Source organism: Poecile atricapillus, chromosome 2 (genome assembly GCF_030490865.1).
Source record: "Poecile atricapillus isolate bPoeAtr1 chromosome 2, bPoeAtr1.hap1, whole genome shotgun sequence".
In the NCBI taxonomy this organism is placed as follows: domain Eukaryota; kingdom Metazoa; phylum Chordata; class Aves; order Passeriformes; family Paridae; genus Poecile; species Poecile atricapillus.
The window spans coordinates 111,063,411-111,079,708 of NC_081250.1; the positions used below are offsets into that span (position 1 = coordinate 111,063,411).

Consider the following 16,298-nt stretch of genomic DNA (forward strand, 5'->3'; position numbering starts at 1 on the left):
GGGAGGTATTTTGCCCCCATCTCCAGTTAATTCTTAATTTATATTGTTTCCTTTCATTCTTGCTCGAAAGATGACTTTATGAGTTTTTACTGAAGACAGTCAACCATTGTGTCACATGGGTGAAAAAGTCTTTCCTGTGTTAAGATCAACTAAACATAAAATTATCATTCCTGAGAGCATATAATGGCATTCATGAAACCTCCAAAATACTGCTATACTCCAGTAGGGATAAAAACTCACTGAAAAAAAGAAGGAACCTTGCTCTTGTCACCTCTTTATTAAAAGAAAAGAAGAAAAGCTTGGAATTAGAAATTCACTGGTAATTTCATGGTGTTTTTCTTTTGCCATTTATTTTCAGAGTTTGCTTTCTTAATTCTCATCTTTTTATTTTATTTTGAATTCTTTGGATGAAAATGGATGGATAGTTTACTTAAAGATTTTGGCAATAAAAATAACTTCATTAAACCAAATAATTATGCCAAGCACTGTATAATGACCATGGCAGTGTTATTCAACAGATGGTCACAGGTTCATTTTTATGAATGGGAATACTGGGAATTCTCCATACTCATTATGTGCGAGAGATTCACAGATGTCCTTTGCAAATCTGCTTGTGAAAGGCTGGATGTAAGTATTATATTTTGGTAGTAATTTTAAGAGAGCTTGTAATGTTTTAACTTGTATATTACATGAACTTTCATTTCCTTTCATTTTTTTTTTTTTACTTATTTTTTGTACAAACAGGATGGTAGTAACGTCTTACAGAATACTTCAACAGTGATCAGTTCTAGGTATTTAAAATGTGCAGCTTTTTTAACTCAAGCATTTAGCATGAAGTGATTGAATGCATTTCAAATGTAAACATAGAGAAAAAGATATTTTCTTATTACAGAAAAATAATCTTTACGTAAGCTATCATATGTGCTACATGTGTTTTTCTCTAATTTTCTATAGCGAAAATGACACCTTACTACTTGATAAAATCATCATCTGTTTCTTGTAGTTCTGTAGGAAGTCCAGCTAGGAGGTTATATATCTCTAAATATGGATGAGATGCAAAAGGCTGTGTCGGTAAAAGATGACAATGCAGTATGTGTTAGTTACTGTTTCCGTATCTACAGTGATAGCTGGAACCATTTTTCCGTGGAATAAGTTGCAACATTTCTCATTTTCTTCAGTGCTAGTTATAAATTTGATTTATTTGGTCGTGATGACTAGGAAAGCACTAAATTAGCTTGGCACACTAAAAGCTCAGTATAGCAGGCATTTGGTGCATGTTTCACTTGGAGTAATCTCATTGACTTCCCAGCTAAGTAGAATTAATCTTGGGTTACAAGATTCTTGTCTTATCCTACAGTAGTCTTGTATTCTAAAATGAATATCCCTCAGGCTAGGTGTAGAGAAGTTATATATTTGTCCTCAGCGGAGACTAAAGAGATTGTCCTTCGTTTAAACTTAACTCGTTCTAATGTTTGGCTTCCCTTGGAACTGGATGTCAGTCAGCAGTTTCTCCCACTGCTGGATTGCTCCTAGGGTTGTCTTGCAAAGCCTTGCTGTCCAAAATTTCAGATCCTGCAGCTTTCAAATTCAGAGGAGAGTTTAACACCAAATTTTTGTTATTAGGTGGGCATATCACAAGAAGAATGTCTGTGCAGAATCTCAGCCATCTCTTTACCCTGTAAATCATATGTTAGATTATTTACCTGATATCTTTGTACCCTCTTCCCCTGTCTCATATCTTTCATTTGACAAATGAAAAGACAGAGAGGCATGGGGAAGATTGTGTGTCTATTCTCTGTACACAGGGTAATTAATTGGTAATTTTTTAACTTTGTGTTAAAAGTTTTACTTAGATTTAATGTCCACATTGTGGGGGGGTTGGGTTTTAGGGGAATGTTGGGGTTGTATTTTTTTATTTATTTTACAGCCTGTCCCTCAGGTGTGTGTAGCTTTACTATCAGCTTGATTTTCAGACTTGGGCCCTTATTGGTGATCAGTTCCTTGCGCTGTGAAACTGAGGGACTGGCAGTGAATGCATGTTAGGGAAAAAGAAACCCTGAAAAGCAAATGTTTGTCAAGGAGAAATGGTGTCTTTAAGGTTTGTGCTTGACCCTCACATATAGAGGTGCTTAGCCTGTAGCTTGAGAAGTGTGCTGTGCCTTAAAGGAAATAGTTCTGGTAGCTTTGTCTGCTCCCAGCTGTATTTCCTCATCTAACTGTCCAGGGAGTGTCTTGCGTTAGTGCCCCATGGGCATGAGTTGGCCTGTGTTTTTACAAATGCCCGATCAGTTGCATAAATGTGTGCTTAAGGATCACAGGGGGCCTGCCAGTAACAGAAAAGAAGGTAAGTGGTGCTTCTGACAAATACTGGGTACGGCTGCCCTCGCTCCAGCAGCACGCGTGTCACCTGAGGTGTACAAGCACTGCATGCCTGTCACTGGTGGTGGATACACCACTGCTTCCTTCCTCTCCTTCATGGGATTTCAGTCTAAGCATTGAGAATCAACTGCAAGGCTCGACAAGAGTCTGCCTTTGCCACAGTGGCTGTATAAATCGTTAAAATAGTATTTCTGTATGGATGCTGGCAGCAAGGCTATGGACCCTTGGTAGAGGTAGACATTTTCTTGGAAAGTCAGAAGGAGGCAGGAGGAGAACATGGAGCGTTGTTTGGGCTCTAACTATTTGCTTTGGGTGGAGGAAATGAGGATGACATGAGGTAAATTGACTGTGGGGTACCATGATACAAAGTTTGGGTTGTGGTCATATGGGTGTATTGGTAGTGCAGACATTGCCAATCTTTTCAGTTAATTTTTGTGAACTATTTACCACTGTCTCAGGAGTATTAGTGTTAACTAAGAATCACCTGATTTGACGCTTAGGTTTGCAGGGTCATTTTTGGAAATTTGAGGGATTTCTGAGAAATGTTAACACTTCAGAATTTTCTGTCCACTAGTCTGGCTGTGCTTGCTCGATACCAGTATGAATTTTCTGTCTCAAAAATGTTTGAGGTATAGGCTGTACTTCATGGTTTTCTGCTGCATCTTTGGTTCAGTGCAGATCTGACCATCTTCCTCTCTTTGTCTGATTTCAAGTGTTCTCATTTGCTTTTCATTGCACAGTGCTTATGTGTCTTTTAAGAAGTACAATAAAATGGGTTAATCCATGAAATAGCTTCTATGTGGCCTGGTGTATTTTACATTGTGTAGAGTGTTATTTAGAGGAATAGACCAATATCGATTTCTTTCTTCTCAGAGGCTTTTTTTCCTATTATTTAGCCATGTGAACAATTTGGAGAGTTATTACAATCCATTAAAGTTAGAGACTCAAACCTTATAGGGTATCAGTCATTCATGCTCATAAACCTATAGGGATAATTCATATAAAATATGTTCCTTGTTGATATGGTATTACTTTAATAAATCCCCCAAGTTCAGAACACAAATCACAATTGTAAAAACAGAGTGCACAGTAAGAATGGAGAAAAATAGACAGGAGGCTAGGAGAGATCTGTATTAAGCCCAGCCCATTCTGATTAATTTCAGGATTTTAATGCTTGCAGATGTATTAAGTGGCAGGTATTCATATTTGTATGTTTTAAGACCTTTTGAATGAGATATCATTTTCCATATAAAACAGTCTGATGGGTATTTGCTGTTTCTAATCTGTAGATATTTTATATTACATTATCAGCCCTGTATTCAATACATTTATGAAACACAAAGCACTACCATTTGTAGAGATTTATTCGTGTATCATTTTTCCCCAGATTTGCCAGAACACCATCATGTTCGTGTTCTGAAGGTTAATGCCCAAAGTCAAACAGACAGAAGCCAAATGCTGCAAGGTTTCCAAGATTAGGACTGATTCCCTTCACGAAAATAAATGATTCCTGCCATGTTCAGTGATTTTGTGCAGCACTACTCACGGCTGAGTGAGTGCATCAATACTGTAGTCCTTACATGCTGTACATACTGATGACACTCTGTGTTAACTTGATTGACTGAGCAGTATACTGGAGAGGATGCACCTGCGAGAGATGTGCAGACATATATGTTTTTGTTCTGGTTTTGAAACAGTTTGGGTTTACTTTTTTTTTTTGGAAATCTCAGTTTCACATTTCATGGGTTATCACGTTGTGCTGTTAAGGTAGAGAAAACAGTTATGTGCTTCTTTGTTGTCAAAACTGGATTGGAAAATGATCTAAGGTGCATCTTCTTTCTCTATAAAAAAAAGGAAAAAAAAGCCTGATTTTGTATTTTAAAAGAAAATGACATAAAGAGGACGAGTGTGAAGTCTGGCAAGTCAGTAGCTGTGTAAATTACGCTTATTTTAAGGGATTCAGTTTAATGGTAGAGAAATGTCATGTGTAATTCACTTACAAGCATTGTTTTTTGCTACAGTTTTATGTTTTGTTATCGTTTTTGTAGGCTTTGAGGCAACAGCAGAAAAGAAGAAATGGAGTCTCAATGATGGTAAACAAGACTGTTCCTCGTGTTGTTTTGACACCATTAAAGGTGTCCGATGAGCAGTCGGATTCACCTTCAGGTAAATAGCTAAAGAATTGTTTGCAAGATCAGCTCTAGTCACAGAGCCTTCCACTGAATCAGATGTGTAGCATAAAGAATTCGGAATTGCTGAAATAATATTTCCACTGGGTGGCTTTGTTTAATGTCTTTATTTCCTTACCAAGACTTGTGTCTCAAGGATGGAGATTTTTCTTTAATAAAGAACTGAAGGCACACAGTAAAATGACAATTGGTAATAGCAGCAGCTTTAAAGGAATGCAAAGTAACATTTTGTTTGGCTCTGGAGCTCTAATGGAGGACCACATGCTGGTATTCAATGCCATAAAAAGAGGCGAGGGGGGGAAGGCAAGCTTCTCTCTGAATGTGGATTTGTGTCTCAGTTCTGCATTGCAATACTCAAATCCTTTTGTTAGCTTTTCTTCTTCTTATACCATGCTTATCACTGCAGCATAACCTTGACCTTTATCTCTGGTGGTTAAGTTGCTTCATTTTAAGAGATTTCTGTGACTATGTTTAACACAAATTGACAATTGTATTTCCAAACATATCTTTTCTTTAAATGTTTCTTCAAAAAGAAATTATCTTTTTTCAGCCTTAGGTTGCTTTACTGCCTCATAACTTAAGGTTAAAATATTTTTAAAAATAGCTCCTGGGCATTATAGAACTATGTTATTTTTATTAGATCACTGAACAGTTTTATTGACTTCAGTGTTCAGTAAACTTTAGTTTTCAGCACTTAATTGATTTATTGAGCTTTTACTTCCAGTTCCTCTGTTGAGGAGGAATTGTATTGTGACCAGAAAAGTATATTGCCTTTCAGCAAGAAGATGTCAATTTTTTTTAATCCTATTTTTGTTTTGTTTATGGTGTAGGGGGTGCTGAGGGGATTGTTAGTAAAAGTGCAAAAGCATCATATTTGAGGGATTTTACTTTTTCAAAGGATCGGAATCTAAAAATGGTGAAGCAGATGGTTCTGATAAAGAGATGAAACATGGGCAAAAGTCTCCAACTGGAAAGCAAACAAGCCAGCACTTAAAGAGGTTAAAAAAATCTGGTTTAGGTGAGTAGGAGTGAAATAAATATCTTACTTGTAATATTGATATTTTTCTAAACTCTGTGTTCTTTTGGAAAGTTTTATTTTTCTGTTTACCTCTCCGTTTTTCAAACTCAACAGCTGACCCTTTCTCAAGAAGACATCTTTCTGTCTAACTGAAAAATCCATGGTCAATTTTTTTCCATCCTCAGTGGTTGCTTTTTAAAGTCTCACAGACCTAAGCAACCACAGTCAGAAAGGTGATTTAGCAATTAGATTCTGATTGTTATGTAATGACTTTTGGGGGGATGGGGGTGGTGTGTAACAGATATTCTTTCTTCATGGTGAATTTGCTTGCCTAATGTGCATTTATTCCCAGATATAATAGCATATTTGCTTACATGCTTGCCCAATTACAGGTTAACATTCTCTTTTCTTCATTTGCATTATTGCATGTCATATATATAGAGGGAGAGATTTAGATTATAGAGGCATAAAAGTTTTGTTTGGTTCTCCTCCTTTGATTGATTTAGCTCTTCAGTTGGATCTGTAACTATTTTGAAACTACATCTCTTGAAGATAGATAGATAGATAGAGTTTCTGGTTTTATTTTCTATTGGTTCTTTAGTGATGGTCATGGATCATGTTCTGTAATTAACAAAGAATTTTCTCTGAAGAGATGCTAAGAGTAAATTCTCAGTCTCCATGTGATAGGCAGATTTTCCTGCTCTGCATGAAATTTAATTCAAAAAGTTCCCTAGGGAGAACAAAATGTAGTGTTCACTAAGACTCCTCTCTGCTTAACTGAAGTCAAATAATGACATAACTGTTTCTTTATCTTTAGAAAGTACTTTTTTCATTCAGCAGAATGCTGAATCATTTAAAGAAGTATTTTGCAATGTGGCCATGTTGGAAAAGATAACAAATGAGCTTTTTGTAGTGGCTAAATCCTGGAAGTTATTTTATGTCTATCTTTGTGGGGATAAGATTGTTCTTCTTTATTAATCATCCAGCCTAGTCCTATTTTTATATATAATGATCCTGTAAAATAGCTCCAAGGCACTTTACTTCCTAAATGCCATAGGAGAGTTGTTAAATGTGCTATTGCCGGTTCCTGGCAGTGTAACCTATAAGCCTTGTAACCTATAAACCATGAAAGTGTACTTTGGTTTCATACATGATCATTCTGCAGATTATCAACCAGTCCCATGTGGATAGCTAGTTCTCTGTGTTGATCCAACATCATTATTCAAAATAGACAATGTTCCTTCAGCATTGCAGTATTTGCTGTGTGAAGTTACGTTCAATGTTAAATGATTTCCTGTAATTTTTCTCTACATTTAAGACTGAGATATATCATTTCAAGTACACATTCCTTCCCATCTTCAGATATGACATCAACTGTTGGCTGATGATATCAAATTAATTCATTAGGCATTCTTTGGTGGATTTTGGAAAATAAATCTAGTGTCCTTCTGGGACACCACACATGGAATGCGGGGAACTTTGTATAAGGTTTAGGGGTTTCTGTTCTTGTACCTGCTGAAATGTTTCTCTCATGACACAACATTTCTTGGGATGCTAAAAGTGCAGTTGTAAAGCAGCTTTAAGAAAGGTCCAGGGTCCTGTAGAGTGCATGATTCAGGTCCAGATAGTGTTTGATTGACTGAAACACTGCTGATCTGCCCAGCATTCACTACATGTCATGTTTGGTAGACTTTCTGAGCTCTGATTAAATATGATTATTTGTTTTCCCTTTTAGTTAACAGATTCTGCCAACTGTGTGATTTCTGTCCTTTTTCTGTTTTCATTTTTGTACCTTGCTGTAGAACCATGGTGCTCCCATCTCCTTATGATTAATTCTATATGTTGAAGACTAAACTCTTATTTTTCCAAGGCTGCAAGCCTGAGTTTCTCTCTTGTCTTACAGCTTCTATTTCTGATCTGGAGAGTGATACCCCTGAACTATATAAGGATTCAAAATGTCTTTCTCTGTGGAAAACAACATAAAAAGCATTGACACATGTTTTGTCCTAAACTATTCCCAGAGCTATGATTAGTGATGCACTAGTGTCATATTTCCGTGCTGCTCCCAAATACTTCACTAAATCTTATTACAAACTTGGGACCTGCTACAAAGATACTAAGTTAGCCATAGGAAGGGTGCAGGAGAGAAAATTCTTCTGAGCAGATTTGGAGGCCTTTTTTTAAGTAGGACTGATGGTGGTGGGCATCACCAAGAAGCAATACACACATCTCTTCCACAATCTGATAAACCTACATAGTATTCTGTAAGTGAAAGCAGGTCAAATAGATCAGAAAATGGAGGTTTGACTCTTTGTCTTAGGCTTTTCATGCTATGAGAATACCTGCCACTGGAGGATGTTGCTGATTTTGCAGTCATTTTTGCAGTATCATATTTCAGTTTGGATTATCTCTGTGTGTTATGCCTTCCCATAGGATATGACGAGCTAGCTGGGGAAAATGCTACCCTAATTTGGAGTCACTTAGAAGATAGGGATATGTATTTTGTATTGATTAAAGAAGAGAATATACATACAGGCATTAAAATTCAATACATCATACAACTTGTGTTATGCTCAGGGACTGTGTTCTTTTTACATTTATATTTAGTGGATGGAACAGATGGTGAGGATAGTTTATTGTGATGCATTCATGAAAATGGGCACTTCTTCCATGCAATCGTCCTGTATAACAGGGCATTCATTTGTTGGTAATGGAGTCTTTGCTGTACTGAAATAGAGTATGTTAGAAATATGTTACCCTGTGCTGGGTGCAAAGTAGTCCTTGTCTCTTTCAGTTACTATGGGCTGCTGAAAAATAAAATTTATTTTATGGGAGGCTGTGACTGAAGTGGAGTTTTTAGAATTTACAAATCTCCCTGTAAATTTACGAATTTTCTTGGGTATGTATATTTTGTAGTTACAGACTTTCAGGGAAGAGACCACCATAGGTCCTCTAAGGAATATAAAGCATAAGTGCATTCCATCTATTAATGTTGTTGTTAAGTGGCTCATAGCTTTTGAGATATTCCTAATAATCTGTATGCCCAAATTTTCTCATTTTTGAAACATACTTTTTCTTCTTAACATGTCAGTTTTAATTGTTGCTGAGAAGTCCTGTGTAAATGCCGAAAGCTATCATTCATCATAGCAGTGGAATAATCTTCTAATCACTTTTTAAGAGATTCTTATGGGGTTTGTGTTTTATATCGTTCAGGCCCCACTTACACCATTTTTGAAACATTTAAAAGTACAAGAGACTGAAACCTGAAGAAGTTTCCTGGGAGGGGTTAGAAGCTTTTGAGTTTTTCCAGCCACCTGGACTTTGATATGTCAAGACTTAGAGGAAGAAAAAAGATTGGAGCAGTATATAAATACCTTGAAGCAGATATCTCTTTAAGAAGCTTTAAAAAGTATCTTCTAAATATTATCCTAGAAATACTAACAAAATCAGACCAGACAGGATCTCCAGAGGTTATCTAATTTGTTCATCAAATAGGTCAAAATCAGATATGCATCTGTCATTACTGACAGGTATTTTTCTAACATATTCTTAAAAGATTTTCACTGATGGAGACTAATACCTCCGTATAGATCTAATCCAGCATTTCCTTGTTCTTGGCGGTGGAAAGCTTTCTTTTCCCAGTATCTTAACAGATATTTCTTACTGTGCAAGAGTTTAAGCTGATAGCCTTTCTGTCCACTGTGTAAAGTAAGAAGACTTTATTCTGTAGTGCTGTGCATGAGCAGAATGTGTATTTCCCTTTCCCTCTGCTGAGTCTTTATCTTAGTCCCGGGTTTGTATCATTCCTCATACCCTGTTTACTAATCTCACAATTCCTGCTGCTGCCTTCTCTGTGTTGGTCATTTTAGGTCATGAGTTCTTAGGAAAATTCTGAAAAATGCTTTTGTTTTTTGTGGTTAATGTTTTCAGACATTAACATATTAAATATTCTCATCTCTTTGATCACTCTATTCACACAGGTAGTTTTAGCAGGTGTGATGGGACAAGTGTAGGCCCTAGGGCACTGCTGATGTCAAAAGAGAAGCTATTCATGATTGATTCACATCAGCCTCATCAAGCAGCCTTTTGCTTGAAAATAGATGCTTATATAATTATTGTTGATGACATGACAGGATTATTTTCTGTGGCTGTTGGGTTGGTCTTGAGCTGGAAGTAAGAATATGTCAGCTGTGATGTTGACTGGAATATAAGAGGTCAAGAGACAAATACATTTTGTCTCTTGGATATAAAATAAAAATATTTTATATTCAAGAGACAAATATAAAGTATTTGTTATTATTATACAAATATAAAATCTGTTAAGACACCTAGAAAAGGCTATGTTACTCTTCTCAGAGCACCATTTCTCTAGAGCTTATTGTATTATAAAATAAAAGCTAAAAACTTAAAAAGAAGACTTGTTCCTACTCTCTTTATTTATGTTTAAAGTTATTTCTGTTTATTTACTCCAGGACATTTGAAATGGACCAAAGCTGAGGATATTGACATAGAAACACCGGGATCTATTCTAGTGAACACTAACCTGAGGGCTTTAATAAATAAACACACCTTTGCTTCTTTACCTCAACATTTCCAACAATACCTCCTGCTTTTGCTCCCAGAAGTAGACAGGCAGGTAAGTAGCATCATACAATATTTCTATTTTTAATGAGAGTTTTTTACAGTGTGTTTGCATAGGCTGATTTGACTGACTAGGAATTGTTCCAGGAAAGAATTAGAAAATCTCCGTACTTTTTTAGGTAAAACTGTTAGATGTAGAATGACTGTAAAGTTTATCTATGAAAACCAGCTCCTGCTTCTTTGATTCTTCAAAACTCTGCAGCTCCCTGATTTTTCTGAGTGGAAACTGGGCAGCAAATCTTTCAAACTTGCCAAGTCACTTAATTAGCTTTTTTACCTGAAAAGAAGTGTTGAAGATAAACCTCTCATTCTTAAGACTTTCTTTATTTTGAGCCTCTTTTCACCTGTGACCTTCCTTGGTGCTCCGCCAGCAATGTCCAAGTCAATATTAGTTCTGTTTGTTCTCCTGCTCTTCACCTTTTACACAAGCCTGTGCATGTTCTCTCAGCTCCAGTGCACTGAATCCGCTCATTCACACCTTTTATAATGAATATCTTCTCCAGAGCTTATGGCTATGTGCTCAGATCTGTTGAGGAGACTGATTTGTAGAGTAACAGGCTGGAAATAAAATTTCAGTTTCATAATCTTTCCTACAATGCCTGGTCCTTCCTGCATTTGTTGGTCAGATTGCAGGGCCTTTCCAGCATGTCTAGTAGTTCAAATAGAAAAGAGATTTCATTTACTCACTTGCCTCACTTAGGGATTCAAACAATCTTACCAGTTTCAATGGGGAATACTCATGCACTTAATTCAGACTCATTAACTTACCCAAATAGGGCATCATATTTTTTTCAGATAGTCCCTCTTTTATATAGTAACTAGAGAATGCAGATCACTTAAATGAGTAATTATAACCTGCATCTTAAATCAGTATTTCATTTCAGTATTGAAGGTTTTATTTCTTAAACTGTTAGTAGTTAATCTACTGCTAAAGCAGGGAGAAGTGCAATATGACACAAAAAGAGAAAGAAAAATTGTATTGATGTATGTTTACTCAGCCTCTTATCAAATTAGATACTGTATGTTGTGAACCATAATTCTGGATTTAATAACAAAATGCTTGTGAAAGAACTTCAGAAAAAGATCCATAGGAGAAACAATATAAATGTATTTATTCTCAAGCTCCCACAATGCAGTCAAAATCAATATTGACAAGTTTTCTTAAAACTTTTTTCCCTGCTCTCAAACAGATTTTAACTTAGTGCTCAGCAAATATTTTTCTCATAGTTTTGATTTTTTGTTCTCTTTCTAGTTAATTCATCAGAAAAGATTAAAAAAATATGCTAGGTAAAATCATGTTTTCTCTCCAACAATCAAAGTTCATAAATTACATTTTAAGTATGGGGTCTTTATTTAGAGGTTTTTTTTCTTTAAAATTTATTTTTTAAAATAGAGTATCTACAACTGACAGGACACTTACCTTCTTATCAGTCTTCTTACAGCAGAGTTTTTTGGCAAGAAATTCAAGAGAATATTTGTTGAATTTATACATGCCTCACTAGTTAAAAGCAGAGCATTTTTTTTAACTTGAACTTCTAAAAGCATTCATATGCATATAATATGTTATTTCAAGCCAATGTTATGATGAGACATTTTCAGGTGTTCTTCTCTCTGTCATCTTCTCGCAGAATTTTGTGGATTTGTGTAGCATGCCAGATTTTCACCTGTATTTGGAAGGCAGGAGTCATCAGTCATCTCTGGAAGTTTAATGGAAATGTTTGTCCCCTAAGTGTGAAAGTTTGAAAATTGTTTTCGGATGGAGAGTGGTGTAGCCCTGAGCCCTCACTTTGCCAAAGTCTTAGCAGGGAAAGAAAGGGGTCTCTTTTCTTGATATCTGAGAATATGTCCTCGGCTATGCCTGAAGTGTGGCATCCCAGATACAGACTGATGAAAACAATTGAACTGATGTTCTTTTCCTTCCTGTGGCAAGTGGAAATTGCCAGTGTAGTGATCAAGGATCAAATAAAAGGAAAGAGAATTTTAGCCAGGGACCTCTGGTGGGAGCTTCTGCTGTTGGTCATTTTGGCTGAACAAGGCAAGGGTATTCAGTTTTCCTCTTTTATTTCTACTTTCTGAATCAAATGGGGCATCAGGCAAGCAAAAATGGTGCAACACTATTCTTTGAGTTAGCTGCACATCTCTGGGGTTTCAGTTTTATTGTTTTATATTGTTCTTTCCTTGATTCCTCTGAAAATTCTTATTTCTGCTCTTCTGGCTCAGAAGTGTTTCCTCTCTGTATGCTGCTCTGCAGTTGGCTGCTGTTGTCTTCCCCAGAGAAAGCTGCATTTCTGTGTTGCCATGTGGATATAGTATGTGAAGTACTGTAATAAATGGCACTATAAAAATGTAATAGAGTTATGCTATTTGTGTATATATAGTGATCTATGAAATAAATTACTAATGAAGTGCAGTCTCATTTAGGCTTTATTACTGCTCCACATAGAAAAACCCCATGATGAATGATTCTTTGTCATTTCTGTCATAAACACCATTTTTCTGGGTGGTATAACTCCTCCTCCTTAAATCGCACTCAGCCAAAACTTGTCATGCATGTGTCAGTTTGAATAAGCATTTTTAGAAACCATTAGTTAAGGGAGTTGAGGTTTTCTGGTTTTTTGTGTGCAAGTGTTTATTATAAATGAATGACTTATGTCTCAACCTTGGCTAGTCTAATGCATTCAAGAAAGGTTCAGGGACAAGTTAGGAGCTTGTTGGGATGTGTTTTCTGTTCTTTCTTTTGTTTTCAAGTTTTGTGGTTGCTATCAGGGAGCTATTGGAGCCCATGGAACAGAAAGCCTTAGGAAAGATGTCCCAGAATGGAAGAAGTTGAGAACAACTCTTCTGATGTTCATTCTCTCATTTCTCCTACTCCAACTAGATTTTTGACTAAGTGGAAGAATAGGATCATTGCTTTTTTTTCCCCCTTGGGGAAAGATAAACTGTATCATGATTTATAATAATAATTTAAATTGATTTCAGCCTGCATTCTAGTTTAAATTTTATTTCAGTAGCAATGAGGCCTTGTGTAATTTTCTGTATTCAAAAAGCCTATAAAAAAAATTGGAGCAAGTTGGCAGTTATGGTGGATGCATTTTATCAAGGATTTTATTGGTTTTGATTTGGGTTAAGAGGGAATAAGTGTGTAGACATTGTTCAAATCATAGAAACATAGAATATCCTGAGTTGAAAGGGACCCATGAGGATTATCCAGTCAAGCTTCTCACCCTGCACAGGACAGCCCCAAGAATCACACCATATGCATTGTCCGAACACTTCTTGAACTCTGTCAGTCTTGGTGCTGTGAGCACTGTCCTGAGGAGCCTGATCCAGTGCCCAGCCACCCTCTGGGTGAAGAACCTTTTTCAAATGTCCAGCCTAAACTTCCCCTGACATGACTTCAGGCCATTCCCTCGGGTCCTGTCACTGGACACCACAGAGAAGAGATCAGAGCCTGAGAAGCAGCCATGTCCCAGACTTGTCTCTTTAGCAGACTGCTCCAAAATCTTGCATCACTGGATACCAAGAACCTCATGACTGAAATTTGAACATCCAGATTTTCAGCTCTTCATTAATCTGTATGGATTCAAAGACTCAAAATCCTTGAAGCTCAGCTGATACAGAAGCCTGTTGGGTGATTCCCTGGGAGACCTGTCGTGGTTTTGAACCAGTAATTAACAAAAAGGGGAAAAAAAAGAATTATTTATTTCTTGCTGTGAGATATGGATTAAAATAAGAGCAAACCAGGCATAAAACTTAAAAGGAATAAAGAAAGTTTATTGACAAACTACAAGAATAAGAACATGTCGTGGTTTTAAGCTAGTAACAAAAACTACTTATTTCTTGCTAGAGATATGGATTAAAATAAGAGCAAAACAGGCTTAAAACTTAAAAGGAATAAAGACAGTTTATTAACAAACTACTAGAATAAGAATACCAAAATAAACTTTCAGAGAACCCTTTTACTTTTCACTACTTGATTATTTCTTTGTATGCATAACAACATAGAGACAAAAAATTTAGAATCTTGGTGGTCAAAAACAGTCTCAATTTTAGAGTCTTTTCATCAGTCTCCGCAGAGAAACAGAAGTCTCTTTCTGCTAATCCATGGAGTTTCTAGAGTCTACTCCTCCCATTGTACACTCTTCCGAAGTATGCAGGGGTCATTTTAAGTCTTGGGATGCCATTTTTAAGGATAAGTAATTCAAAGGTAGAAATCTTCTTCATTTCTCTCTGTGAGCCCTCCTGGAAAACAGCCATCTCTCTGGCTCTTTTAAAGCTTCAAAATCTTCACTTCACTCCTAAGTTCCAGCAACTCACAGTTATCACAACTACTTTTCTCTAAAGTCCACACTTTGAATACTCTATTCCTCCCATACTCTAGTCATGAATTAAAGGAGTCTTTAAACTACTGTCCATCTCCATAGCTGTAACAGAAAGACTTTTCAGCAACAAGCATCTCCTTTTCTCTCTTTCTTATTTAAACTTAACTCTTCTCTTCACTGTTTTTGGTGGTTTTATGATGTCTTACATGTTAATTGTCTCTCTCTGTCTTTTCTAAGAAAAAAGAGTAATCTGTTTGTTTATTCAGGTAATAAAAGAATTAAAAGTTTAAGAAAGCTGCAAAAGTTCATAGTGTCAGGTTTCAGTCTAACAGCAGACCTTGAAAACTAAACTAAAGTGTTAAGCTCGGCTTTTTCTCTACTCCTCCCCCCCCATCCCTGCGGCCTTGTCCCGGGCCTGGGAGGGGTGGGGGAAACCAACACAGAGCTTGTTACCTCTCAAACGCCGGAAACCAGAAAGAGAGAGAAAGCTCCGAGTATACTTCTTAAGGGGGTGTTTACAAGTTGAATTCACTTTTTAATGGTCAGATTTGCTGCCAGTTCTTGGAAATGGCTGATAATTGGTCAGGAAGAAAAACTCCCATCAGTCCATCAGTAGCTTCAACTTCCTCTTTTTTTCACTCGGTCTTAAAGGTGAAGCTAACCCATGACAGAACACCAGAATAAACTTCCAGAAAAAACTTTTTCATTTCTCACTGCCCACCATTCTTTTGTTCACATGACAACAGAGACAAAAACTTAATAATTTTGATGGTTTAAACAATTTCAATTCTTTCTACAGTCTTTCCATCAGTTTCTGTAAAGAAACAGAAGTTCCTTTCTGTTAATTTATGGAGTTTCTCACAAGAAAACTATTTTTGTTATAGTTTTCTGTTTCTTTGATATCAGCTGCCCAGAGCTGCTGTTATCAAAGCTCACTCCTCCCATTCCACGTCACTCTGAAATGTGTTATGGGTCATGATGTTTAGGGATAGTATTTTTAAGGATAAGTTAGTCAAAGGCAAAAAGTATTCTTCATCTGTTTTTGTGAGCTTCACTAGAAAACAGTTTTCTCATTGCCTCTCAAGGCTTCAAATCTCCCAGCACTTCACTATACCACAATTACTCTACTTTTTACTCAAATTTACACTTTGAACACTCTATTCCTCCCTATACTCCATCATGAATTAAAGGAGTTCTTTTCAAGACTTCATTGTCCATCCCCATAGTTTTAACAGAAAGATATTTCCGCTTAATTAAAGCATCTTCTTAATTCTCTACCTTTCTTGAAGTTTCTTTTCTTTCTTGCCACTAGTAGTTTATAAAGTCTCTTTTCATGTTGATCACTGTCTTTTTCTCTCTCTGGATAAAAAGATTAATCCGCAAGTCTCATCTGGATAAGAAAGAGTTAAAATCTTGCCCAAGCTTTTGTAGATGGTTCGGTGATCTCTGCTGAACAGGAGCTGGAGCTGTCTGCGATGAAAAGTTCCTCATAGCTGCTCTGGAGAGCATAGTCACCGTCTCTGCTTGCAGCAGGCTTAGAGCTCTTCTCCTTCTTTACTTGACAGTTTTCTGGTAAATTCCATCACGGCAAAACCTGCAGCCAAGCCAGGAACCGGCCTGGCCTGGCTTAGCTCGGAGCAAGCTCCTGCAGGCCCCATCTCCCGGCCGGGAGACGGAAGATGCGGCAGGCCCGGCCCGGCCCCCGCCCGGCCACCTGTGGCCGGGCAGAGCCCGAGAAGCCAAAGCTCT

The 16,298-nt window shown here is 36.9% G+C and overlaps 1 protein-coding gene across 1 annotated transcript in view; it reads left to right on the forward strand.

Annotated features, from left to right (window-relative positions):
* Positions 1 to 16,298, forward strand: part of ASXL3 (ASXL transcriptional regulator 3) — a 99,965-nt gene that overhangs the window by 51,628 nt on the left and 32,039 nt on the right. Inside the window, exons 6-8 of the mRNA XM_058833632.1 lie at positions 4,428 to 4,545; positions 5,467 to 5,586; positions 10,059 to 10,222. Of these exons, the coding sequence (XP_058689615.1) occupies positions 4,428 to 4,545; positions 5,467 to 5,586; positions 10,059 to 10,222 (402 nt within the window). The remainder of the gene's footprint in view (positions 1 to 4,427; positions 4,546 to 5,466; positions 5,587 to 10,058; positions 10,223 to 16,298) is intronic.